At 35.0% G+C, this 27,941-nt stretch overlaps 1 protein-coding gene across 1 annotated transcript; it reads left to right on the forward strand.

Annotated features, from left to right (window-relative positions):
• The first annotated feature begins 19,171 nt into the window (after positions 1-19,171).
• Positions 19,172-23,563, forward strand: LOC127859700 (FMRFamide receptor-like). Its single transcript, XM_052397207.1, has 3 exons — positions 19,172-19,211; positions 21,890-21,912; positions 22,355-23,563. The coding sequence occupies exons 1-3, from the start codon at positions 19,172-19,174 to the stop codon at positions 23,561-23,563; spliced, it is 1,272 nt and encodes a 423-aa protein (XP_052253167.1).
• Positions 23,564-27,941: the final 4,378 nt, after the last annotated feature.

Raw genomic sequence — 27,941 nt, forward strand, 5'->3', positions numbered from 1 at the left:
GTCTATTTCAACAAACCCGATTATTTTTAAGTTTTAAAACGAAAAAAAAACAACGGATTTCTACCTTGTAACCACCAGATATATTCTAATTGGCATGGATAAAATTTAATCTATAGCCTTGTTAGCAAGTAATCTATTATTTTTCAAACGGTACCGATTTTAAAACCGAAAGTAGGATTTCTATACGTATACGTCCATTTCGCCAAACGCGATTATTTTTAAGTTTGAAAGCGCAAAAAGACGGATTTCTACTTTGTAACCACCAGATATATTCTAATTGACATAGATAACATAAAATCTATTGCCTAATTAGCAATTAATTTATTATTTTTCAAACGGTACCGCTTTTAAAACCGAAAGTAGGATTTCTAGACGTATACGTTCATTTCTACAAACGCGATTACTTATATGTTTTAAGCGCAAAAAAGACGAATTTCTACCTTGTAACCACCAGATATATTCTAATTGGCATAGATAAAATATGTTTCTTATTTATACTTAAATTTACTATACCAAATAAGTGGCGTGGCTTTAGATACCATGCCGCACAATCGCAGTATGATGCCACATTTTATGAGATGTCTCCTAAAATACAATTACATCTCAGGGGTCGTTTAGCATTCATTTGAATTGCCAATCAAAGATTCAATAAACAATTTGGATAAGAAAATCTCGGCAAGTCAGTGCATTTATTTTACACATTTTATCCAAAGCAAGACAAACTTTTCACACCATTATAGAAGTGAGGATTCGGGCCAACTTGTTCAGTTCGATCAAAGTTTTAAGAAGTCGTATCACACTCTAATGATTGATCATGGTGTTAAAATGCAAAATCGCAATCTCGCGATTAATCATACTGTTAAAGAATAGCACACTCTGTAATTTGACAATAATATTAAAAGGGTAGAAACATTCCCTTTTATTTTTTCATAATATTGATATATTGAATCACACTTTTGATTTGATCAAATATTGAAGAGAATCGCCCCATTTGATTTAATCAGTATATTGAAGAATCGAATCTTACTCATTGATTTGATCATAGTATTGAAGGATCAAAACACATCCTTTGATTTCATCATAAGATTGAAAGATCATAGAATGACACTCTTTAGTTTGATTTAACATACCAAATCAAAGATTTCGTATCTCAAAATTAAAATACTGTATAAAATGAAACTTTTTGATTCCATCTTATAATAGAAAAAGGTTATCGCGCTCTTTATATTGATCAAAGCATTGAAATCAGTTTAAATGACAAATCGTTACACCAAAATATTCAAGAATTATCGATAATGTCATCACAGTATTATACTACTGACTCGACGTGTTTGTCTTGTTTACAGTATTGAAATAGAACGGATCAGCAGTAGTTCCTTTTAATTTCTACCCCTGATTTGATTGGCCCGAAGTGACCATACGGGAGTTTTTTTTTACAGTTTCAGTAATTTTCAAAACAAGAACACGCTAAATTAGTTGTGCAAGTATATTTTTCCTCCGTCTAACAATTATGTTATCAAATGTATTGCATATATGCATATTTTTATACAATTAATACTAATACGAATTGTAGTCCAAACACATGGTATACACTTAATACATAGTCCATGTCACGTAACGCCACTTATATCTGCTTATATAAATTATGTAGTTCCTCTTTGTTTGTTTATAACAAGAAAACAAAATAAAGGAAATTTTCGTCACGTACACGTATACATAAGAATATAAACGACACCAGTAATTGCCCAGGTAATTATACTATGCATACCTTGAAACGCGAACATTAATTCTTGAGCTTTGATATAACCTAGTTATGTGGGTTTCCACAAGACTTGGCTCTGTGTTAAATAATTGTAAAAGTGTACTTATGTTTAAAATGTAGTTCCTACCGACATATTTTGTTTCGATAGGGCGTACTACTCGGTATACCATTTGTTTCAATTTAATATAGGCCCATATAACCTAAATTCCGCAATACATTTTTTAGAATACTATTCGAAAGTCTCTTCTATTGGGGTAGGTTATATGCAGGGACTATAACGTTGTATATTTACTTTATAACATGTGTATATTTCTATGTGTGATATATATAATTACAGTATATATGCGTATATGTATGTATATGTATTTATTTGTGAATGTATGTGTATATCTATATATAATATACATTTCCGCTCTACTAAATGCAAATGTTGTACAATCTTTTAGCATGTTATTGTAAGAATCGTTTACCACTCGATTATATGCTTACATGTTATGCCAACCAATTGTGCACACACCATTGTTTTGCATGCATTGCAATATATATGTGTCAGGGGCCGGAGGCCTATATCACAAATAAAAAAACTTGAAACTTGAAACTTATACTATTTCCTCCCAAGGCGCCATACTATACTATTCCGGTAGTTTGTGGTTCACTGTGCACATAAACATCATTTACCGTTATGGTGTCTTTACGTAGAGTTGACTCATTCGAATTTCTTTCAATAAGTATAATTTTGTCGCATTTGTTAATGTCTTCGAAGCCAGACTGTGTTATCGGCGTTTATCGATTGCCCATTCCGTCTCTAAATTGCCGATTTACTTAAAAGACAAACAGCAGTGACCCTTAAGTTGTGTGCAACGGTTTGTTCTGCATTTGAAATAAGTTACATGATTGCAAAAGAAAAATACAAATACAGAATAATAATATACACAACCACCAAGCTATTTATCGCATAAACTCCGATATCGACATGTTTATTTATAGCATAAACTCCGATACCGACATGTTAATTTATAGCATAGACTCCGATACTGACATGTTTATTCTTCTAATGTATGTCTCGGAACAAATAACGTGTTCTATGTGTTCTATTGATATTTTTTTCTTTAAAAGATTTGATCTTACAAAAGTAAAGACCCTTTACGATGTTCTGCAGAAAACCGATCCTCACACAGTTTATCACTTGATACCTGCTGAACAGAACATGTTACGGTTTCTTTTCTGCTCAGTTACTTATTTTTTTAACGATCGCGAAAAATCCATCCCTCTTTCGGGTGTATTGGCGGAAATTTTTTCTCCACATTTCATTCGACATAATCAAAAGTACACAAAGACCTAACATGAATAAGACGACAGTTTCGAATAACTTATATTCTCTAGTTCGAAATCAGAAAGTATGGCCGTGCTTATAAGAAAAAGCCGTCGTCCGCAAACGACTGGAGTGGTCGTAATTGCATCCAACTGAACAGAACATGTTACGGTTTCTTTTCTGCTCAGTTACTTATTTTTTTAACGATCGCGAAAAATCCATCCCTCTTTCGGGTGTATTGGCGGAAATTTTTTCTCCACATTTCATTCGACATAATCAAAAGTACACAAAGACCTAACATGAATAAGACGACAGTTTCGAATAACTTATATTCTCTAGTTCGAAATCAGAAAGTATGGCCGTGCTTATAAGAAAAAGCCGTCGTCCGCAAACGACTGGAGTGGTCGTAATTGCATCCAACCTTTTAGCTGGAGCCGCCGCTATAGTATCGGGATATGTGTCCGACGATTTCATGCAAATAAGACATCGTATACAAATATATGTTCTCTTCAATCTGCGTCACCCGCTTGCTGAGATGATTTATTTACCATTTCATGACATTAGAGCGCATGGCGCGACAGAAACACATGAGCATATCGCAGCATATCGCAAGCCGTGGAAGGAAGCATTCAGTTAAGCCGCTTTATCTCAAGTATGGCCAATATGCTTTGCAGTGATTAATGTTATATCGCATGATTGATGGAAGCTCCTGGTAAACTCTCAAGCTTTCCGCTGAATTGACTTGTTTCGCCTGGAGAAATAAGACAGTCTTGGTAATGGATTATAAAAGAACAATTGAGAAAGTGTGAATTGTTTCCCTTAGGTTAATCTATTAAATGTTATTTACTTGTATACTCTCAAAATATATGTGGAATTTCCCTACTATATTTTCAATCTGTTTATTGCAAGGAATAATATATTTTTTTGTAATGAAACACGTTAATAAGCCTGCACGATGGCTTAAGTAGTGTAACAACTCGGAATGTAGTTACGAATTGCCCATTTTCTTTATTGTACTATTTTCATGTATTGTTTTCATCAATCTGTACTTTTAAATTGAATCTTAAGATATTTTTTGTTGTATTTAAAGTAATATTTAGGAAGAACGGCCAATCAGTTACTTGTTAAATTATATATTAATTTAGTAGGTGTATAATGCTGCACGCGATCTTTAAATGATAATACACACACATACACACACTATTTAATTAATGTTTGGAATGGGTATTCTTTATTAAATGCTAATATTAATGAGTCTATTATTTTATTACTTATCGATTTAACTCTTGAAAATCAGCATACTTATTATAACAATTATTCACGTTAATACTTATTTTCTTTTATGTCTTCTTTTCTGAGCAATGAGTTACATTTTTTTCTTCAATTAAAATCATAGACGATACATCACTGCTATGGATATGCCGATATGCCGTCACAAATAGTGTTTGTAACGCGTGATGGAGAGTATTATTATTAAACTAACAAATTGTAAGTTAAAATACATTGTATTTTATTGTTACCTGTTAAATTATTAACGTTTGCGTTAATCATCTGTTAGTTTACACATCTGATGTAAACTATTTATTTAACTAAATTGTCTTATCTAGATATATTTATTTATTTATTCATTCATTCATTCATTCATTTATTCATTCATTCATTCATTCATTTATTCATTCATTTATTCATTCATTCATTCATTCGAAACATACAAAAAATTATAACAGCTTAGCATAGACACGAATTTATAAGAAAGAATTATAGAATTTGTGAGAATGTTAGCTGGTTTATTTGAAGTAAAAATTTACTGTTTTATGTAATACATGCACAGTTATTATTTCCAGGTTGTTGTTTGAAGACCTTATTGATAATAAGACAACCATTGTTTCGGTGGTGATGATGATGGTGTTGTTGATGTTGGTGTTGCTGATGCATATGTGAAACACTGCATACCTGAAACACTGCATACCTGAACCAATGCTTACCTGATCAACTAAATGCCTGAAACACGGCATACCTGAAACACTGTATACCTGAAACACTGCATACCTGAAACACGGCATTCCCGAACAATTGCATACCTGAACCACTAAATGCCTGAAACACGGCATACCTGAAACACTGTATACCTGAAACACTGCATACCTGAACCACTGCATACCTGAAACACTGCATACCTGAACCACTGCATATCTGAACCACTGCATACCTGAAACACGGCATACCTGAAACACTGCATACCTGAAACACTGCATATCTGAAACACTGCATACCTGAAACACTGCATACATGAAACACTGCATACCTGGAACACTGCATACCTGAAACACTGCATATCTGAAACACTGTTAACATGAAACACTGCAAACCTGGAACACTACATACCTGAAACACGGCATACATGAACCACTGCATACCTGAAACACGGCATACCTGAAACACTGCATACCCGAAACACTATATACATGAACCACTGCATGCCTGAAACACTGCATACCTGGAACACTGCATACCTGAAACACTATATACATGAACCACTGCATAACTGATACACTGCATACCTGAAACACTGCATACTTGAAACACTGCATACCTGAAACACTGCATACCTGAAACACTATATACATGAACCACTGCATAACTGACACACTGCATACCTAAAACACTGCATACTTGAAACACTGCATACCTGAAACACGGCATACCTGAAACACTGCATACCTGAAACACTGCAAACCTGAAGCACTGCATACCTGAAACATTGCATATCTGATACACTGCCTACCTAAAAACACGGCATGCCTGAAACACGGCATACCTGAAACACTGTATACATGAAACACTGCATACCTGAAACACTGCATACCTGATCCACTCAATGCCTGACACACGGCATACCTGAAACACTGTATACCTGAACCACTGCATACCTGAAACACTGCATACCTGAAACACTGCATACCTGAAACACTGCATACCTGAAACACGGTATACCTGAACCACTGTATACCTGAAACACTGCATACCTGAAACACTGCATACCAGAACCACTAAATGCCTGAAACACGGCATACCTGAAAAACTGTATACCTGAACCACTAAATGCCTGAAACACGGCATACCTGAACCACTGCATTCCCGAATCACTGCATACCTGAAACACTGCATACCTGAACCACTGCATACATGAAACACTGCTTACCTGAAACACTGCATATCTGAAACACTGTATACCTGAACCACTGCATACCTTAAAACACGACATACCTGAAACACTGCATACCTGAACCACTGCATACCTGAAACACTGCATATCTGAAACACTGCATACCTGAAACACTGCATACCTGAAACACAGCATACCTGAACCACTTAATGCCTGAAACACGACATACCTGAAACACTGCATACCTGAACCACTGCATACCTGAAACACTGCATATCTGAAACCCTGCATACCTGAAACACTGCATATCTGAAACACAGCATACCTGAACCACTAAATGCCTGAAACACGGCATACCTGAAACACTGTATACCTGAAACACTGCATACCTGAACCACTGCATACCTGAAACACTGCATACCTGAAACACGGCATACCTGAAACACTGCATACCTGAAACACTGCATATCTGAAACACTGCATACCTGAAACACTGCATACATGAAACACTGCATACCTGGAACATTGCATACATGAAACACTGCATATCTGAAACACTGTATACATGAAACACTGCAAACCTGGAACACTGCATACCTGAAACACGGCATACATGAACCACTGCATACCTGAAACACGGCATACCTGAAACACTGCATACCTGAAACACTATATACATGAACCACTGCATGCCTGAAACACTGCATACCTGAAACACTGCATACCTGAAACACTATATACATGAACCACTGCATAACTGATACACTGCATACCTGAAACACTGCATACTTGAAACACTGCATACCTGAAACACTGTATACCTGAAACACTATATACATGAACCACTGCATAACTGATACACTGCATACCTAAAACACTGCATACTTGAAACACTGCATACCTGAAACACGACATACCTGAAACACTGCATACCTGAACCACTGCATACCTGAAACACTGCATATCTGAAACACTGCATACCTGAAACACTGCATACCTGAAACACAGCATACCTGAACCACTTAATGCCTGAAACACGACATACCTGAAACACTGCATACCTGAACCACTGCATACCTGAAACACTGCATATCTGAAACACTGCATACCTGAAACACTGCATATCTGAAACACAGCATACCTGAACCACTAAATGCCTGAAACACGACATACCTGAAACACTGCATACCTAAACCACTCCATACATGAAACACTGCTTACCTGAAACACTGCATACCTGAAACACTGCATACCTGAACAACTGCATACCTGAAACACGGCATACCTGAAACACTGCGTACCTGAAACACTGCATACCTGAAACACTGCATACCTGAACCACTAAATGCCCGAAACACGGCATACCTGAAACACTGTATGCATGAACCACTGCATGCCTGAAACACTGCATACCTGAAACACTGCATACCTGAACCACTGCATACCTGAAACACGGCATACATGAAACACTGCATACCTGAAACACTGCAAATCTGAAACACTGCATATCTGAAAAACTGCATACCTGAACCACTGCATACCTTAGCCACTGCTTACCTGAAACACTGCATACCTGAAACACTGCATACCTGAACCACTGCATACCTGAAACACTGCATACATGAAACACTGCATACCTGAACCACTGAATACCTGAACCACTGCATAACTGAACCACTGCTTACCTGAAACACTGCATACCTGAAACACTGCATACGTGATACACTGCATGCCTGAAACACTGCATACCTAACACTGTATACCTGAAATAATGCATACCTGAAATAATGCATACCTGAAATAATGCATACCTGAAACACTGCATACCTGAACCACTGCATACCTGAAACACTGCATAACTGATACACTTCATACCTGAAACACTGCATACCTGAAACACTGCATACCTGAACCACTGCATATCTGATACACTGCATACATGAAACACTGCATACCTGATACACTGCATACCTGAAACACTGCATACCTGAAATACTGCATACCTGAAACACGGCATACCTGAAACACTGCATACCTGAAACACTGCATACCTGAAACACGGCATACATGAAACACTGTATACCTAATACACTGCGTACCCGAAACACTACATACCTGAAACACTGCATTCCTGAAACACTGCTCACCTGAAACACTGCATGCCTGAAACACTGCATACCTGAAACACTGCATACCTGAAACACTGCATACCTGAAACACTACATACCTTAACACTGTATACCTGAAACACTGCAAAAATAGCTGCGTATCTCGCTATGAGTGAAAAAGGTGCACAGATGGTCGCAATGACTCAATATTTATGTCATTCAGCGTAGTTTGTTTTTGACACAATACAGTTAAAATATGAATTTGTTTCAAACTTATTATCATTTACATCTTTAAAATTTACTTATGCTCAGATTTAAGCTTATTTTTATGTATGTAACTCAGTGTCTTAACATGAAGTATTTAAGCAGAAGTACTGAGATCTATCATTATACAGTTGAACCTGTGCTAAGCAGCCATTCAAGAGAGGTTACCACTCTTGGTTGGTACACTAAAAGTATTATCTTCATTCAAAGCAACATACGCCAAAAGGAAAACAATGACAGTCTTCTAAAGTAATATACATGTATATGAACGTTAATATATTATACTTACGTGTACATTAAGTTACTAAAATATATTAAATATCATGTTAAGCTTAGCTAACCAAGTTTATGGACTGAAGTTTTATAAAACATCATTTTCAGATTATTACAACAAAGATTATTTATGAGTTACACAAACGTGTATTTCTAACACATTCATCATTTTTCCATGAACTTTATTAACATTCGATTTTTGAATATTTTATATATTATTTTTATGAAACGATACAAGATTTTTTGTTCAACTTACGAAATGATTAACATTTTTACACAGTGCATACAGAATTATAAGCCAAATAATAAGTAATCAAGTGAAAGTTTGTATTTTGATGTCAATTGACTTGGATTGTGCCAAATAAGACGGAAAACTGATGCATGGGACAATCCAAAAATTAATTTTGTAAAATAAAATAAAATGTGTCCGCCAATCCGCTGTGAATTCGCTACCAGATCCTCTGGATCACCCACAGCCTCTCGAACATTCCATCACAGGCTGAAAACGATAAAACGATATAAAACTTTATATCTCTTCTGTGCAGTTAACACTAAATAGTTGGAAACTAGAAAAGAACATAATTAACACAGCCAATTATCACTGCAGATATAAGCACTTGATTAAAGATAAAATATGTCATGCATGTAACTACTATTATGCATGTGATTTATAACGCACGTTTCTAGAATCAAAAATGGCGCTGAAACATGTTTTTTTTCCTGTTTTTTGATATAATATGAATTCGTCTATCATAACATTTTGAATATTTTGTCAACTGCATTCATGTGGTGGTTAATTATTAAAGAAGTGTAAAGAAAATCTTAAATAAAGCATCAAACAATATATTTGAATTATCAAGCACTTAAAATGTTCGATACTACTTGTTACCAGTCATATCGGTCTCCTACGTGTTATCAGTAATATCGGTCTCCTGCCCGTTATCTGTAATACCGGCCCCCCCTGCTTGTTATCACTAATACAGATCTCTTGTGTGTATTCGGTAATATCGGTCTCCTGATTGTTATTTGAAATACCGGTCTCCTGCTTGTTATCAGTAAAACTGGTCTCCTGCGTGTTATCGGTTATACCGGTCTCCTGTGCGTTATCGATAATACCGGTATCCCGCGTGTTATCGGTTATATCGGTATATTACGTGTTATAAGTAATACCGGTCTCCTGCTTGCTATTGGTATTATCGATCTCATGTGTGTTATCGGCAATACCGGTCACCTGCTTGTTATCGGTAATACCGGTTTCTTTCCTGCTTGCTATCAGTAATACCGGTCTTCTGCTTGTTATCGGTAATACCAGTATCCTGCGTGTTATCGGTTATACATGTCCCCTGCTTGTGATCGGTAAAGCCGGTCTCCTCAGTGTTATCGGTAATAAAGGTCTCCTGATTTTTGTCGGTAAAACCGGTCTCCTGCGTGGTATTGGCAATACCGAATTCCTGCGTGTTATCGGTAAAAATGGTATCCTGCTTGTTATCGGTCTTTTGCGTGTTGTCGGTAATACCGGTCTCCTGTGTGTTATTGGTAATACCCGTCTCCCGGTTATATCGGGTTTTCTGCGTGTTATCGGTTATATCGGTCTCCTTCTTGTTATAGGTAATACCGGTCCCCTGCGTGTTATCGGTAATAACGGTGTCCTGCTTGTTATTTGTAATACCGGTCTCCTGATTAGTATCGGTTATACCGGTCTCTCTCCTGCTTGTAATCGGTAAAACCCGTCTCCTACTTGTAATCGGTAATACCAGTCTCCTGCTTGTTATCGGTACTACCGGTCTTCTGCATTGTATCGGTAATACCGGTCTCCTGCATGTAATCGATAATACAAGCCCCTTTCTTGTTATCGGTAATACTGGTCTTCTGCATTGTATCGGTTATACCGGTCTTCTGCTTGTTATCGGTAATACCGGCATCCTGCTTTTAATAGGTAAAAAAAAGGTCTCCTGCGTGTTATCGGTAATACCGGTCTTCTGTATTGTATCGCTAATACCGGACTACTGCTTGTAATCAGTACTACTTGTCTCCTGCTTGTTATCGGTGATACCGGTCCCTTGCGTGTTATAGGCAATAATGGTCTCCTGATTGTTATCAGTAATACTGATCTCCTGCTTGTTATCGGTTATACCGGTCTCCTGGTTGTTATTGTTAACACCTGTCGCCTATACCGGTCTCTCTCCTGCTTGTTATCGGTAAAATCCGTCTCCTGCTTGTTATCGGTAATTGTTATACCGGTCTCCTGCTTGTTATCGGTTAAACCGGTTTTCCTGCGTGTCATCGGTAATAACGGTCTCCAGCGTGTAATCTGTAATACCGGTTTTCTGCTTGTTATCGGTTATACCCGTCTCCTGATTGTTATCAGTAATACTGGTCTCCTGCTTATTATCGGTTATATCTATCTCCTGCTTCTTATTTGTTATAACGGTCTCCTGCTTGTTATCGGTAATACCGGTCTCTCACCCGCTTGTTATCGATAATACCGGTCTCCTGCGTGTTATCGGTAATACCGGTCTCCTGCTTTTTATCAGTAATACTGGTCTCCTGCTTATTATCGGTTATATCTATCTCCTGCTTCTTATTGGTTATAACGGTCTCCTGACTGTTATCGGTAATACCGGTCTCTCACCTGCTTGTTATCGATAATACCGGTTTCCTGCGTGTTTTCGGTATTACCGATCTCCTGCTTGTTATCCGTAGTACTGGTCTCTCACCTGCTTGTTATCGGTAATAACTGTCTTCTGAGTGTTATCGGTAATACGGGTCTCCTGCTTGTCATCGGGTATACCGGTCTCCTGCTTGTTTTCGGTCATACCGGTCTCTCACCTGCTTGTTGACGATTATACCGGTCTCTTACGTGATATCGGTAATACCAGTCTCTTGCTTGTTATCGGTAATACCGGTCTTTCTTCTTCTTGTTATCGGTAATACCGGTCTCCTTCGTGTTATTGGTAATACCTGTCTCCTGCTTTTTATCAGTTATATCGGTATTCTGCTTGTTATCAGTAACAATCATGCCCTGCTTGTTTTACGTAGTACCAGTCTCCTGTGTGTTATCTGTAATACCAGTCTTCTGCTTGTTATCGGTAATACCGTTGTGTAATTGAAGAAGAAGTTATTGATAATTCTTAGGTTGTAAAAGATTGATCAACATTGAAAAATATGGACGCAATATATCATAATCATCATACAAACATCACCGTTGTGGTAAATCATCATACAAACATCACCGTTGTTTTATTCAAAGCCTCGCATCATTAATAAATGTCGAACAAGCAACCTGTTTTTTCTTCTTCTCATACCCTTTAAAAAATAAATAAATATATGCGACAAATGTATTTCAAAACGAAAGGGAAGAAATTAAATGCAGTTATTCTTGTATCTTTGCGCAGTGGTATAACATAGGGAAAACAATAGGACAATAACCTGTTATCCTCTATATATTCAAAAAATATTCTTGTGAAAGCCTACAAAGTTGGCCGTAGGCAAAATCACATTATTGAAATAACGTTTTGCTCTTGCTCCGAAATGTTAATTTGACAAATACAATTACAAATAATTTAGTATTAAAGATCGAAACTGTACATGCCCGGGAATCATACAAAGTATAGCAAAATCAATTTTATCAAATCTCGCCTCTGAAACTACAAAGTCTCAAAGCTCTGATTATTGGTTTGGTACATCAAATAGTTGTCATGATTGTAGTAAATCGGAAATTCTCGCGTTATTTTCCGATGTCTGCCAATGTCAGAAATTCATCGTATAGACAATCCCAGAAATTGAAACGATTTTATTGAATATATGTATATGAAAATAGCTTATGTTATTGATATGATCATCAAATTATAGCTCATTTTATATGATTAATAGAAACAAGGTTCATCTGCATTCTTTTAAGAAAAATACAACTCAGCATGAACAATGTCTTGATTGTCATTGTACCTGTCATTTGAAGGTGACGCGTGATACCTTACATGTGCAGACATGCGGTGTCAAGGGCATAGACATAAACTCTTTAAAGCAACACATCGCCTCTCATTGAGCGAATGCGTTCGTGCCTCTTTAGCAGATGATTTTTTTTCAAGAACATTACAGCACGTAATTTATTCGTGTTTTTTTTTCGTGAATTAAAACTTATTGAGAAAATTTAATTATGACATGTTTGGTAAATATGGAGTACATCATTGGAGCTATTTAAAATTATTTAAGGCTTCAGCTTTTTCTAGTTGAACAGTTTTATCGAAAATTTAGATTTATTATGAAATCTGTTTAGTTAATACATTTAGTAAATATTGATAACACAAACAAAGTTGATTTCAGGCTATGGACTTTAATCTAACCTATAAAATGTTATTTAAATAATACGTTTGAAATAGAGGTATAGGAAACAGCTGATATGTACATTTCAATAAAAAAAGACTGACATCTTACACAGTTTTGCTTATGAATAACTCCGTTACTTATTCATTTAAAATTACAAAATTCATTTCGGCGAGATTTTGTATTAGCTTAAGAGCGATAAATACAAAATATTAATAAATAAATCTAAAGTTTTAGACTTAACTGGAAACTAGTACATACTTAAATGAAAAAAGTTTGCCTGTACATGAACTCTTACAGAGTTTCGCTATTAAATATTTCCGGACCAGTCTAAGTTAAAATAAAAAAAACTTCATTTCGTCTATAGATTCTTTTATAATGACGCTTAAAGGGGGAAACATTAGTAACGAAATAGAACTTGTCTAGACAATCAAAGATATGTACCATTCAATAAAATCGTCTTGAATCTTACAATATTTCTTTCTTAATATCACCGGAACTATATTAGCACGGCATTTATAAAGATCCTATAGGTTTAAACAAAGGTAGACATCTAATTTTCCATAAAATATACATCGGCCTTAAATCTTTGAAAGTTTCGCAATTAATATATCAGGGACTATTTACGCTTAAATCACAAAGTTTAATTCAGACTTCAGATGTTAATATAACCTGTAAAATTATCCATGAATAATTACATTCCATAGAGACAAATATAGAGAATACGTGGTTGGTGCCAAGATGGAAAAAGTTTATCCGGTGAGGCTTTAAAAAAGGAAATATTTTTCTTTTTCGGGCCGAACCGGATAAGCTTTCTCCATCTCGGCACCAATCATGTATTCGATTTATCATGCTTCATGCCGTTGACACATTTTATCAAACATAAGAATAAACATAAATTTTAGGCAATTCAATAAATTAATTTTTGGCAAAGGCATTACTGTAAAGTGTGCTTTGAAAAGCTAACTCAGCCTAAAACATTACGTATTGTCACTGAATATCCTTGCAGGGATACATATTTTATAAAGCTATCGTGTATTTTGTTAATTTAACTTCTATTCATTAATGATGTGATATTTATCGAAACTTTGTTTCATGTTTCACTTGTTTTCAATCCTTGTGTGCGAATTCATTCAAAAATGTTAATGGAGAGAAGCGCTAGTACACTATGATTACGCTGTAATCTACCAAATTTTTCAGTACCGTAATGACAGCGGGTCACGTGATAGCCAATATGGCGGCGGTCAATTTATCGATCATGGAATTATCGAAGTGAGTAATCACGTGGTAGCTAAGATGGCGACGTCCATGTCGAGGCATGTATTTTTCGCCGTTTAGTATCCTTTATTGCCTGTATTAATTTTTAAAATACCGCTCACTTTTCTGCAACATCAGCAAGAAAGTGATTGCGTTTATTTCGTATTAATAATCGCTCTATATCTCGATTTTACTAGCTACGAATTTCTTGGCAGTGTGCCCTTATTACAGCTCGATTGGTCATTGTCAGTTCGGGTACTACTTACATGTACCCCGGGTACGCTTAAGTATACTTACATGTACCCCGGGTACGGTAAATATACTTAAGCGTACCCGGTCGATATTAGACTGTACCCGATTTGTATTCCCGCCCAAAATCCGAGGTCGTAACACGCGCTACCGATTATCTTAAAAAAGCTTCTCTTTAAAAAAAAACTGCATCGACATGCTTTTTGAGTATGAGTTTCGATAATAAAGAGGCCATTTTAGAAAAAATGGACATAAATATGAATATAATTTATTTTTAAAAAAATTGCCGACAACGACCGATTTAGCGTTGAATTTCCCGGGTACATTTTAGTATATTAACCGTACCCGGGGTTTATGTAAGTATACTTACGAGTACCCGGGGTACATGTAAGTATTACCCGAGCCGACAATTACCGATCGAGCCGTATTACAGCTCCACTAAAAAATTCGCGAGAAGTAAAGTCTAGATATAAACCGAATTTTAATACTAAATAAACGCTAATCACCTTTTAACTAATATGGTTGAAACGTGAACGATTTAAAAATCAAACAAAAGTAATATAGGGTATAAAACGGCGAAAAATAACTGAATCGGCATTTGCGTCGATATCTTTACTATCACGTGATTTTCCTCTATGGTATTGTCTATTCGGGTGTATAAGGCAACATTCGGCGAACACCGATATACATCGTTTGCTCGTAAATGTGTCATTTCCCATTAAAATAATTAATTTATTCATGATTTATAGCGTACTTTGTATTGTATTAGATTTCCTGGATAACTGGTGGCTAAAAAAATGGGCACATTTTTTTTAAATACATATTTTAAACCTTCACTTTATTTCATTAAATGGACATTTTCACGTTTTGGTAGAAAGACAAAATCAATTTCTTTTTCAGATTCTCAAATTTTCGCTGTAGTTATGATATTTGTGAGGCAACACTAATACTCAACATTAACCATGCTCTAAAATTTCCATTCTAGCCAGCTTTTGACGTTTTTTTTAATCCTGAAATTATAAAGCGTTACAACGCGAAACGATTGAATAATTTGGAGAGTGTTGTTGTTGTTATATTTTCTGACACTACGAGGATTACTTATATAGAGTATAAAATACGTAATTATTGTATGAGTACGGATGGCCGAGTGGTCTAAACTTTAGACATTTACCCCAGGGATCAGTGGTTCGAGTCCAGTTGCGGGTTACCTTTTTTCTTTCTTTAATTGTTTTCTTATTTTAGTGGAGCTTTTTAAGATCCAATTTTAACATTTATCAATTAACCATTTTATTTATACGTAATATAAAGAATTTAATGACAAACTTCAATACATGCCAAAATATGTGAAAAGGTTCCTTTGCAAAATTTATCATCAAACATCTTGATTTACCCTTTTTTTTATACATTTACATGTTACACATTTAAGTAGTGTTTTTTTTTATTGCACGTGTATGTTTTCACTCACAGGCTCGATGTATGCACACCGTGTTTAGTGATTTGACGTTGACTTCACCGATCGACGAACTTGACACAGCAGAAGGATTTACCAACGGCAGGGGTTCGTATTTTCTTTAAATAAAAGTAAATGCTTAATAATGCGAATGCGTAATAATAACCGTAAAATAATCGTATGTTTTTCGGTACACAGTTAAATCCCGAGTGAAATAAGCAACTCTGTGAACACGAAAAACAAAATTAACATAAATTGTTTCATCTATTGATAGTTTACGATTAAAGACAATGGTCATTATATGTAAGATTCCATGAGTTTATATTCCAATTTTTATATTTTTAAAACTCATTCATTACAGATAATGGGGTGTTCAAAGTGATCAGGATATTTACATTTAGCAACGACTTTCGTAACACAATCAATTGAAGGCAGTCACAATACGCGTCACGGTCAGCTTTAAAAAACACGTTCACGTTTCGGTAAATTGACAAAAAACTTTTTTTTTCGGATTTGCAAATTTTCTTTGCAGTTAAGCTATTTGCGAGGCAACAATAATACTGAACATTTTCCTTGATCAAATTTTTTTTTATCCTTTTACGATTTAAAAACCAGAAAATTATACAGCGTTACAAAGGCGAAACGATTGAATAATCATGTTCTATTAATATCGTTATATTTTGTTACACTACCTGGATTGCTTGTAAAAAGTGAGAAAAAAAAAACAATAAAGTATAAGAGCACGGATGAACGAGTGTTTAAAGCGCTAGACTTTGCTCCCAATGGCCGGTGTTTTAAGCTCATGTGTGAGTAACATTTTTGCTTTTTTAAATGTTATTCTTGTTTTATGCTGGAGCTTTTAGTGCCGATGTTAACATTTATAAATTTAAAGCATTTTATGACACATCTCAAAACATCCAAAATCTGTGAACAAATCCCGATATGACTGCGTTTGCCAAACTTATATTCAATATTCTTAACAAACTTCAAGAAGTCTGCGATGAATTTATTCAATTTATTGAATTTACGATAGCTTCCCGCGGAAAATATTATCCGCGTAATCTGGGGTCAGTGAAAACCAGTTCCAATGAAATCGTCGCTCATTACAAGAAGTGAACAAGTAAAATGATCGCTAACCCCAACGCAATTAAACAGGACGTACTATTATTGAATATTCGTACATGTAAGTATACTTATGAGTACCCGGGGTATATGTAAGGAGTACCCGAGCCGACATTGACCAATCGAGCCTCACTTTCAAACTTAAATGTTCATGGCAACGCAAGTTTAAATTAAACATTTCACATTTGAAAACAGTACTGAGTGGGTGCCTTAACGACAATTTTATTGCAATGTTGACGCCTTTAACTTAAAAGAGTCCCTTACATTTGTATATATTTAAAATGTTTAGTTAAACTGTTTAATTTGTATAAAAGAACCAGTAAATATATAATAAAATAAGTATTACCTTAAAAAGGACTGTGAGTTTAAAAAAGGATCCCTAGTACACCATAAATTAAGAAAGGGTGAAAGTAGCGTGATTTTTAAACCCTAACTAATGCTCGATTGGTCATTGTCGGCTCGGTTACTACTTAAATGTACCCCGGGTACTATGAAGTATACTTAAATGTACCCCGGTAAGGAAAATATACACAAAGGTACCCGGGAATTTTAACGCTAAATTTTTGTTGTCGGCTTTAAAAAAAGATTATGTGTTTATTTATGTCAATACTCTGTAAAATTGCCTCTACATTATCGAAACTCCTACTAAAAAAGCATATTGAATTTGTTTAAAGAGAATTTTTCGTGTTTCGTGGCGCGTTTTAAATACAACATCGGATTTGGGGCGGGAATAAAACTCGGGTACAGTATAAATTGGCCGGGTACGTATTATTATATTTTCCGTACCTCAGGTACATTTAAGTATACTAAAGAGTACCCGGGGTACATTTTAGTAGTACCCGAGCCCACAATGACCAATCGAACTATAATAGGATGACAAACGTCTTGAAGAGGACATACAATTAAACACCTAGTTGAATTATTTGACCCCTTCATGAACATACAATTTAACACCTAGTTGAATCATGTAACCCCTGCATTACTGCACCAATTCATATCATGTTGTTGGGTGTCATCTTAAAATTATGATCCAACTATACATTATCTGATCACAAACTGGCCACCTGTTCGTGTTAGATTATGATCTAATAGTTTATAAGGCAATGTTTCTCAGCAATACGAAAGCTTGCAGTTAAAATGTAAGAACATTACTCCACACATCAATCCTCAGGCCTTGAACTATAATAAAAGGGTTGTTTGTCATTAGCGACACGTTATCAATATAAAGTCACAAAAGTTTTATGTACCAACTAGTTTTGTATATCATAATTGTATTATTGCTTTATATATATAATTAAAGGAAATATATTATTCTTATCTATAGACAACGATTTTAGAGTCCAGTGCATTTATCTTGTTAAACGGAGATTCTGTTCTGGTTTTGTGTATGAGGTTTATAGTTGGACTTCGCCACAGTTTGCATAATCGGAAATATGGAATTTATTCCGTTGAGTGAGAGTGAAAGAATAATAAGTTTGAGGGATGTGGAGACCTGAGGTAAAATGTAAGAGTTTAGGGAGAGAAAGAAGTGAGAGGAAGGAATCGGAGACATAGTAAATAAAAAAGAGTTAGGGAGGATGGGAGAGTAAATCATAGAGGAGAGAGAGAGAGATTACCTACAGAGATGAGTGAGACAAAAGACAGGTCGGAGGGAGGGAGGGAGGGGTGAGATGGGGGATGAGTGGTGGAGGAGAGAGATAGAGTGAGAGAGAGAGAGAGAATAAGAGAGAGAGATAGAGAGAGATGATAGATAGACTATACGCATCGCGATCTCTATAGATGATAGCATCGAGATATGAGGATCGCTAGCGGAGCTGGTCCCTTCACTTAAGTGGTATAAAGTGGTATTTGAGGATGATCCTAATGGAATAAAAGCGAGAATAATATGAAAGACATCGGGCTTCCACGACCAGTACCCCATGATGGTGGGCTCATAGAGCCCGGATAACTCCGCCTATTGGGCAGAGTTCAAATATTCGCAATAGCGGGTGCACTGTGAGTAGCGCATCCGTAACTCTTTGGTAGCCTTTTTATAGCATTTTGCTATATTATTTGATTTAGTCCTGGTTTCTCAACACATCTGTAGACTTAAATAAAGTCAGCACTGCACATTAACTATTTCATCATAATTGTGTTTGTATATTAAAATGTTTTAAAAGTTCACCTTACAGACTTTTGTATTTCAGTTACTATATATAATGATCATAAGTCTTGCATTTGCGAACAAAATAACCTTTTGTTATACAATGTACATGATTAGTTGTGAAATGCCCTTTTCACGGTGCTAAATATGCTTGTGTCTCTTTTTATGTTATACTGAGCTTTCAGTGGCTAGTGGTAACGCACTGGCATCGCAACACCTTGGGTAGCAGTATCGAGTCCGAACCACAACTTAACCATACGTCCATTGTATATAATATCGCATACCCCTCCCCGGCTGACCCAAGAGCTTATGCACTGTAAATGCGTTACGGTTGAAATTTACATAGCATGCGTACATTTACGATAGTTCAAACCTAAAATAAATTAAAAAATACTGTGTCTGAATTACTAGTGTTATGTTGTTGTGTGTAGTATATCGACTTTGCTTTAAGGACTTACTCGGCAGTTTAGTTTCACGCAAATTTGTTTTTACTGTAACACCGGTTGCGCAATATGTGTTTTCTTTTTCGGATGGTCGTTTCGAATGGGATGTATGTCAAATAAGGGAATAACGTCAAGACATAACGTATAATGAAGCAATGACAATTGATACGCAATGTGTAGCCCCTAAACTACACAATACGAATCAACCATCTTCCCTAAGACCACACAGACCTTTTTATCGCGTGAATGTAACGGCGAGCATGAGTCTCGTGACGGATTAAAGTCGATACACCCTTACCATTGAACATCTTTGTGTTGCAAGTAATACTCGTTTAAAACGGATAGCTTTCCTTAGAATGAAGCACATTGGTATTGAATCATCATATGTTTGAAACATGTCGTACAAATATATTTGATTACATTTAAATCATAGTCAAAATCTTTATATACATATAATATTTGCTTAAAAAAATCGGAACACTTTTATCATTTTAATTTATCAGACAACGGCTTAAGGTATCAACGTCCATGAAGTGTTGTTTGAGACCATTTACTACATGGAATACCTGATGAATTAAAATCATTTATCCACGACGTCTGGACTAATTAAAACATTAATCATTCGATTGATATTGTTTTAAAAATGAATTTGCAGTCAAATTGAATCAGTATGTATAATATATTGTGAAAGGAATAGAGGTTGTTTTTATCAATTTCGTCTTTAATTTACTAAATTTTTATGCTATTACCTTATTTGTTAAAAGAATTATGCTGAAATAGGCTTGTTGTTCAAGTGCTAATAAAAAATTAATAACACCGATGACTCATGATTTTTATTTTACTTTTCTATCCTCAAATGATGGTTCTAGCTAAATACCAAAAATTATCTAATTCTAGATATAACAAAATTTCCATTAAAACTGCAGCATACGTCCTTAAATTGAGTGTAAATTGAATATTTCATGAGGACGTGTCTGAAAGGCATGTAGTTGTGCTTGGAACGATCGTATTAATCTGTGATCATATAAACCATATCAGACGTATTTATCACATAAACCCATCTGTTGTTAAGTTGTATAGTTTATTGACATCAAGATTTTAATTTGAAATTATTAATATATGCAAACATGTACATGCAGTCTTTTCTATACACAATCCCTTTACACATGCGACTGAATTGAAACTGATAGTTTTCTATACATCTCTTGAAATACGTATATTTATCACTGTTTAGTCATTGATATTGTAAATTATAAGATTTCTTTGACACTTTTTGTATTGTTTGTGCTAAAAGTATGACACATGTACCGTAGTAAATGATAAGAAACAGTTCCTCAATGTCTTTCAAATGCTTAAGTTTTTCTCTTTATAAATATACTGACACATTACATTATTTTATTTATGATTGTATGCATTAAAGACGATTTACATATGTATTAGTCTTAAAGGGGCCTTTTCACGTTTTGGTAAAATGACAAAATAACAAAAAATGGTTCAGATTCACAAAATTTCGTTGTAGTTATGATAAACCAGTATTACTGAGCATTAACCATGCTCTAACATATCCATTATATTATGCATCTTTTGACGATTTTAAAATCTGAAAATTAAAAAGCGTTGCAACGCGAAACGATTGAATAATAAGGCGAGTTCTGTTGTTGTCGTTGTATTTTGTGATACTACGAGGATTGCGTATATAAAGTATAGAATACATCACTCATTGCATGAGCACGGATAAGCGAGTGGTCAACGAGTTAGACTTTTACTACATGGGTCAGTGGTTCGAGCCCGGTTGAGGGTTACTTTTTTTCTTACTTAAATTTTATTCTTGTTTTCTTTTACTGGAGCTTTTTAGATTCCATGTTTACATTTATCAATATACAGAATTTAATGACAACCTTCAATACATGCCGAAGTCTGTGAAAAGGTCCCTTTAATAAACGGTCTTTCATGTTCTGTTTTAATCTGTCCATTACAATGGCACTACTTTGTTATACAAATACATTGTATATTTCAGGTGCCAGGGTGCTGATACATGCGGTACACAGTCGCTATGTTATAGTCCCCGCATTGATTGAAACTTGTGTTAAGTTCTAAACAACCACTGCTGCACTAAACGCCAAAAACAAGATATTGGTCATTTTAAAACCCTTGATACAGTTAGAACAAACTATTCTTTTATGGACAGTTGTTCAGATTGTTAAAAAGGTGGATTCCTTGTTAAAAATACGGAACAAACGTCTGCTGATGTTTTTTTATATTGACTTGGTGCATCTATCTGCTGTTAACCATTGGCAATTAATGTCGCATGGAACGACTATCTTCACTGATATGGCTACAAACACTAGTGTTAGTCCTTGCTGTATTCAACATTATAACGACTATCTTCACTGATATGGCTACACTCACCAGTGCTAGTCCTTGCTGTATTCAACATTTCAACGACTATCTTCACTGATATGGCTACAAACACTAGTGCTAGTCCTTGCTGTATTCAACATTTGAACGACTATCTTCACTGATATGGCTACAAACACCAGTGCTAGTCCTTGCTGTATTCAACATTTCAACGACTATCTTCACTGATATGGCTACAAACACCAGTGCTAGTCCTTGCTGTATTCAACATTTGAACGACTCCAGCACGGGAGACGCGTTTTATGACGCAGCACAATTTATAACCGGATTAATTATTTACCCTGTGTTATGCTTTCCGGGAATTTTAGGTAACATGCTGTCACTGATAGTTTTATTTCACAAAGACATGTCTACATCTACGAACGTGTACCTATCAGCACTCGCCATCTCGGACACTGTGAAACTCATAAACGACCTTCTTTATTTTGTCGTCATCTTAATGAAACAAATCCAGGCAGAAAATGCAGGTCAAGTGATGTCGCAGTTATATCCCTATGCACATTACATATTCAATTTTGCTGTATGTGTCACAGCATGGCTCACAGTATCGATTGCAATTGAACGCTATATATCTGTGTGCCATCCGACTCGGGCAAAGTCAATTTGTACAATATCGAGGGCTCGAAACACCAGTATTTCTGTGTTTATTGTAATGCTAGTTTTAAGTGTTCCATCAGCGTTAAGGTATCATGCAGTTCGAATAGAGGATGTGTCAATAAACGTTACATGTTATAAAGTGGAACCGACAGCTTTGGGACAAAACCAATCATTCATGAAGCCATATACTTGGATTCAAAATCTATTCCGCTCAATAGTACCCTTGGTGGTTCTTATATTTCTAAACGCAAGGATTATACGTGAATTGAAGCGAGAGCGGGTAAAAGGGAAAACATTGTCTGGACGGAATCGTATAACATTGATCATGATTATTATAATTATCGTGTTTCTTGTATGCATTACACCTGATGCTGTGATGTCGATGTTTTTTGGATTTGGATACGCAGAGGAAAACAATATTGTTAAAGGTATCCGAGAAATAACCGACTCCTTGCTAGCAGTGAATTCGGCGTTTAATTTCGTTCTGTATTGCACACTGAGTAAACAATTTCGAGATACATTCTGTAAAATATTTGGTGTTAAAAAACTGCTTGCGAGTCCGGCGCCGGAAATGGACCGGTTTCAACAGGTAGTGGTTCAGAACGGCCGGACACAGTTACAGACATCCGACCTCAATGACCTACAAACAATGATTTTACAGGAAACACTAGTATAATCGACCATCAATTGTAGCAGTAGTAGTAGTAGTAGTAGTAGTAGTAGTAGTAGTAGTAGTAGTAGTAGTAGTAGTAGTATTAGTAGTCATCATCATCTTCATCATCTTCATCATCTTCACCATCTTCATCTTCACCACCATCACCATCATCACCATCATCATCATCATCATCATAGTCATTTCATTTTTAATATCATCATATACTACTACTACTACTACTACTACTACTAGTATTTGTTGTTGTAGTAGTAGTTGTAGAAGTTGTAGTAGTAATACTATAATAATCGAGGTTTTGTCGTCACGTGCTTGTATGTTTTGATATGTTCAACTTGTTTTTCGTTGATAATTTTTGGTGCCAAAGGAGACTGTTACTAACGCGCATTATTAAATTCGTTACGTTATATTGTGTTTTTTTGCTGCTTGAAATAACAGTAATTCAATTTTTAGTGATTTACATCTTTAAACGCTAAGGTTTGCAAATGTTGTTTGTTATCTTTGATTATTAGGACTATACTGATATAATAAATATATTGAGCATTTATTAACATAATTTATTTATTTAAAGGGGCCTTGTCACAGATTTTGGCATATATTGAACTTTGTATGTAAATGCTTTATATTGATAATTGTAAACCATGGATCTTAAAAGCTTAAGCAGAAAACAAGAATGAAATTAAAGAAAGTAAAAAAATAACCCTCAACTGGGCTCGAACCACTGAGCCATAGAATTAAAGTCTCTCGCTTAGACCACTCGGTCATTCGTGCTCATACAATGAATGGTGTATTTTATACTTTATAAATGCAATCCTCGTAGTATCACAAAATATAACGACAACAACAGAACTCTACAAATTATTAAATCGTTTCGCGTTGCAACGCTTTATAGTTTTCAGGTTTTCAAAAGATACAAATAATGGATATTATAGAGCATGGTGAATGTTTCCACACGAATATCATAACTTTAACGATAATTTGCGAATCTGAAACTATTTTTTATTTTTTATTTTGTCAATTTACCAAAACGTGAAAAGGCCCCTTTTGATCATTATTTAATGTTTAAATAAAAGCCAAAATAAAACATATTTATTGAAAGTTAAAACGCATGAATGTCTGTATACAATTATTACAATATGTAAAATAGGATTTATATGATTTATTATCTTCCTTTTCCTATTATTCACATTTACTTTTTCTGGGAATTCTCTTTTTCTCCAACAAGGCTGAAAGTTGTTTTGTTTGGACATCATCACAAATTAGCATGATGCTAGATTCTCATCAGCCATTCGATATAAATGTTTTTTTAATTGTCAATTTACTGAACACGCTTGCATTTGCCAAGGCCCTCTAATGGACGCAAGTGCTCTGATACAACCCGTTTTGTAATAAAAACCCGAATTGTAATAATTTTTACAAAGTGGGTTGCGATGCATTATTACATATCGGGTCGACAGTAACAACCCGTTTTGTTATAAAAAACCGAAATGTAATTAATTTAACATGTCCATTAAATCAGAAATACAGATTTGTTTAGAAGTTATTTTCATGTTTACATTAGTTTTAGAGTAGGTATTTACTGTTCCCCCGACCTTTGTTCTTATAGACTCCATCAACAAATCATGAATGTAATAATTTATTACAAAGTGGGTTGCGATGCATTATTACATTTCGGGTCGTGAGTAACAACCCGTTTTGTAATAAAAACCCGAAATGTAATAAATGTTATCATGTCCATTAAATCAGAGATACAGACTTTTTTAGAACTTATTTTCATGTTTAAATAAGTTTTAGAGTAGGTATTGACTGTTCCCCTGACCTTTGTTCTTATAGACTCCATCAACAAATCATGAATGTAATAATTTATTACAAAATGGGTTGCGATGCATTATTACATTTCGGGTCGAGAGTAACAACCCGTTTTGAAATAAAAACCCGAAAAGTAATCAATTGTACCATGTTCGATAAAGTCCCAGATACAGTCTTGTTTAAATTCATTTTCAAGTTTAAATTAGTTTTAGAGTAGGTATTGACACTGTTTAGAGTAGGTATTTAGAGTAGGTATTTAGGGTAGGTATTCCCCCGACCTTTGTTTTTATAGACTCTATCAAAAAATCATGAATGAAATAAATTATTACAAAGTGGGTTGCGATGCATTATTACATTTCGGGTCGAGAGTAACAACCCGTTTTGTAATAAAAAAACCCAAACGTAATAATTGTTATCATGTTTATTAAATCAGAGATATAGACTTTTTAAAACTTATTTTCATGTTTAAATAAGTTTTAAAGTAGGTATTGACTGTTCCCCCGACCTTTGTTCTTATAGACTTCATCAACAAATCATGAATGTAATAATTTATTACAAAGTGGGTTGCGATGCATTATTTTATTTCGGGTCGACAGTAACAACCCGTTTTGTAATAAAAACCCGAAATGTAATAAATTTTATCATGTCCATTAAATCAGAGATACAGACTTTTTTCAGAACTTATTTTCATGTTTAAATTAGTTATAGAGTAGGTATTGATTGTTCCCCCGACCTTTGTTCTTATAGACTCCATCAACAAATCATGAATATAATAATTTATTACAAAGTGGGTTGCGGTGCATTATTACATTTCGGGTCGAGAGTAACAACCCGTTTTGTAATAAAAACCCGAGATGTAATAAATTTTATCATGTCCATTAAATCAGAGATACAGACTTTTTTAGAAGTTATTTTCATGTTTAAATTAGTTTTAGAGTAGGTATTGAATGTTCCCCCGACCTTTGTTCTTATAGACTCCATCAACAAATCATGAATGTAATAATTTATTACAAAGTGGGTTGCGATGCATTATTACATTTCGGGTCGACAGTAACAACCCGTTTTGTAATAAAAACCCGAAATGTAATAAATTTTATCATGTCCATTTAATCAGAGATACCGACATTTTTAGAAGTTATTTTCATGTTTAAATTAGTTTTAGAGTAGATATTGACTGTTCCTCCGACCTTTGTTCTTATAGACTCCATCAACAAATCACGAATGTAATAATTTATTACAAAACGGGTTGCGATTCATTATTACATTTCGTGTCGAGAGTAACAACCCGCTTTGTAATAAAACCCCGAAATGTAATCAATTGTACCATGTTCGATAGAGTCCCAGATACAGTCTTGTTTAAAATCATTTTTAAGTTAAAATTAGTTTTAGAGTAGGTATTGACACTGTTTAGAGTAGGTATTTAGGGTAGGTATTCCCCCGAACTTTGTTCTTATAGACTACATCAACAAATCATGATTGTAACAATTTATTACAAAGTGGGTTGCGATGCATAATTACATTTCGGGTCGACAGTAACAACCCGTTTTGTATAAAACCCCGAAATGTAATAAATGTTATGGTGTCAATTAAAGCAGAGATACAGACTTGTTTAGAAGTTATTTTCATTTTTAAATTAGTTTTAGAATAGGTATTGACTGTTCCTCCGACCTTTGTTCTTTTAGACTCCATCAACAAATCATGAATGTAATAATTTATTACAAAGTGGGTTGCGATGCATTATTACATTTCGGGTCGAGAGTAATAACCCGTTTTGTAATAAAAACCCGAAACGTTATAAATTTTATCATATCCATTAAATCAGAGATACAGACATTTTTAGAAGTTATTTTCTTGTTTAAATTAGTTTTAGAGTAGGTATTGACTGTTCCCCCGACCTTTGTTCTTATAGACTCCATCAACAAATCATGAATGTAATAATTTATTACAAAGTGGGTTGCGATGAATTATTACATTTTGGGTCGTGAGTAACAGCCCGTTTTGTAATAAAAACCCGAAAAGTAATCAATTGTACCATGTTCGATAAAGTCCCAGATACAGTCTTGTTTAAATTCATTTTCAAGTTTAAATTAGTTTTAGAGTAGGTATTGACACTGTTTAGAGTAGGTATTTAGAGTAGGTATTTAAAGTAGGTATTCCCCCGACCTTTGTTCTTATAGACTCCATCAACAAATCATGAATGTAATAATTTATTACAAAGTGGGTTGCGATGCATTATTACATTTCGGGGTGACAGTAACAACCCGTTTTGTAATAAAAACCCGAAATGTAATAACTTGTACCATGTCCGATAAAGTCCGAGATACAGTATTGTTTAAAGATATTTTCAATTTTAAATTAGTATTAGAGTAGGTATTGACAATGCAACAGACCTTAGTTCTAATATTTTTTCATCATTTCGGTCCTTTATATTGCAATTGCCTAACTTACCTCAGGATGATGAAACACATTTACATGTCATAATTGAAAACTATAATTTACGCTCGATGTGTACCAAGTAATGACTTTAATAAAAACATAACAGAAACCTCAAATACATGTATCTGAAAGTAACAGG

Source organism: Dreissena polymorpha, chromosome 15 (genome assembly GCF_020536995.1).
Source record: "Dreissena polymorpha isolate Duluth1 chromosome 15, UMN_Dpol_1.0, whole genome shotgun sequence".
In the NCBI taxonomy this organism is placed as follows: domain Eukaryota; kingdom Metazoa; phylum Mollusca; class Bivalvia; order Myida; family Dreissenidae; genus Dreissena; species Dreissena polymorpha.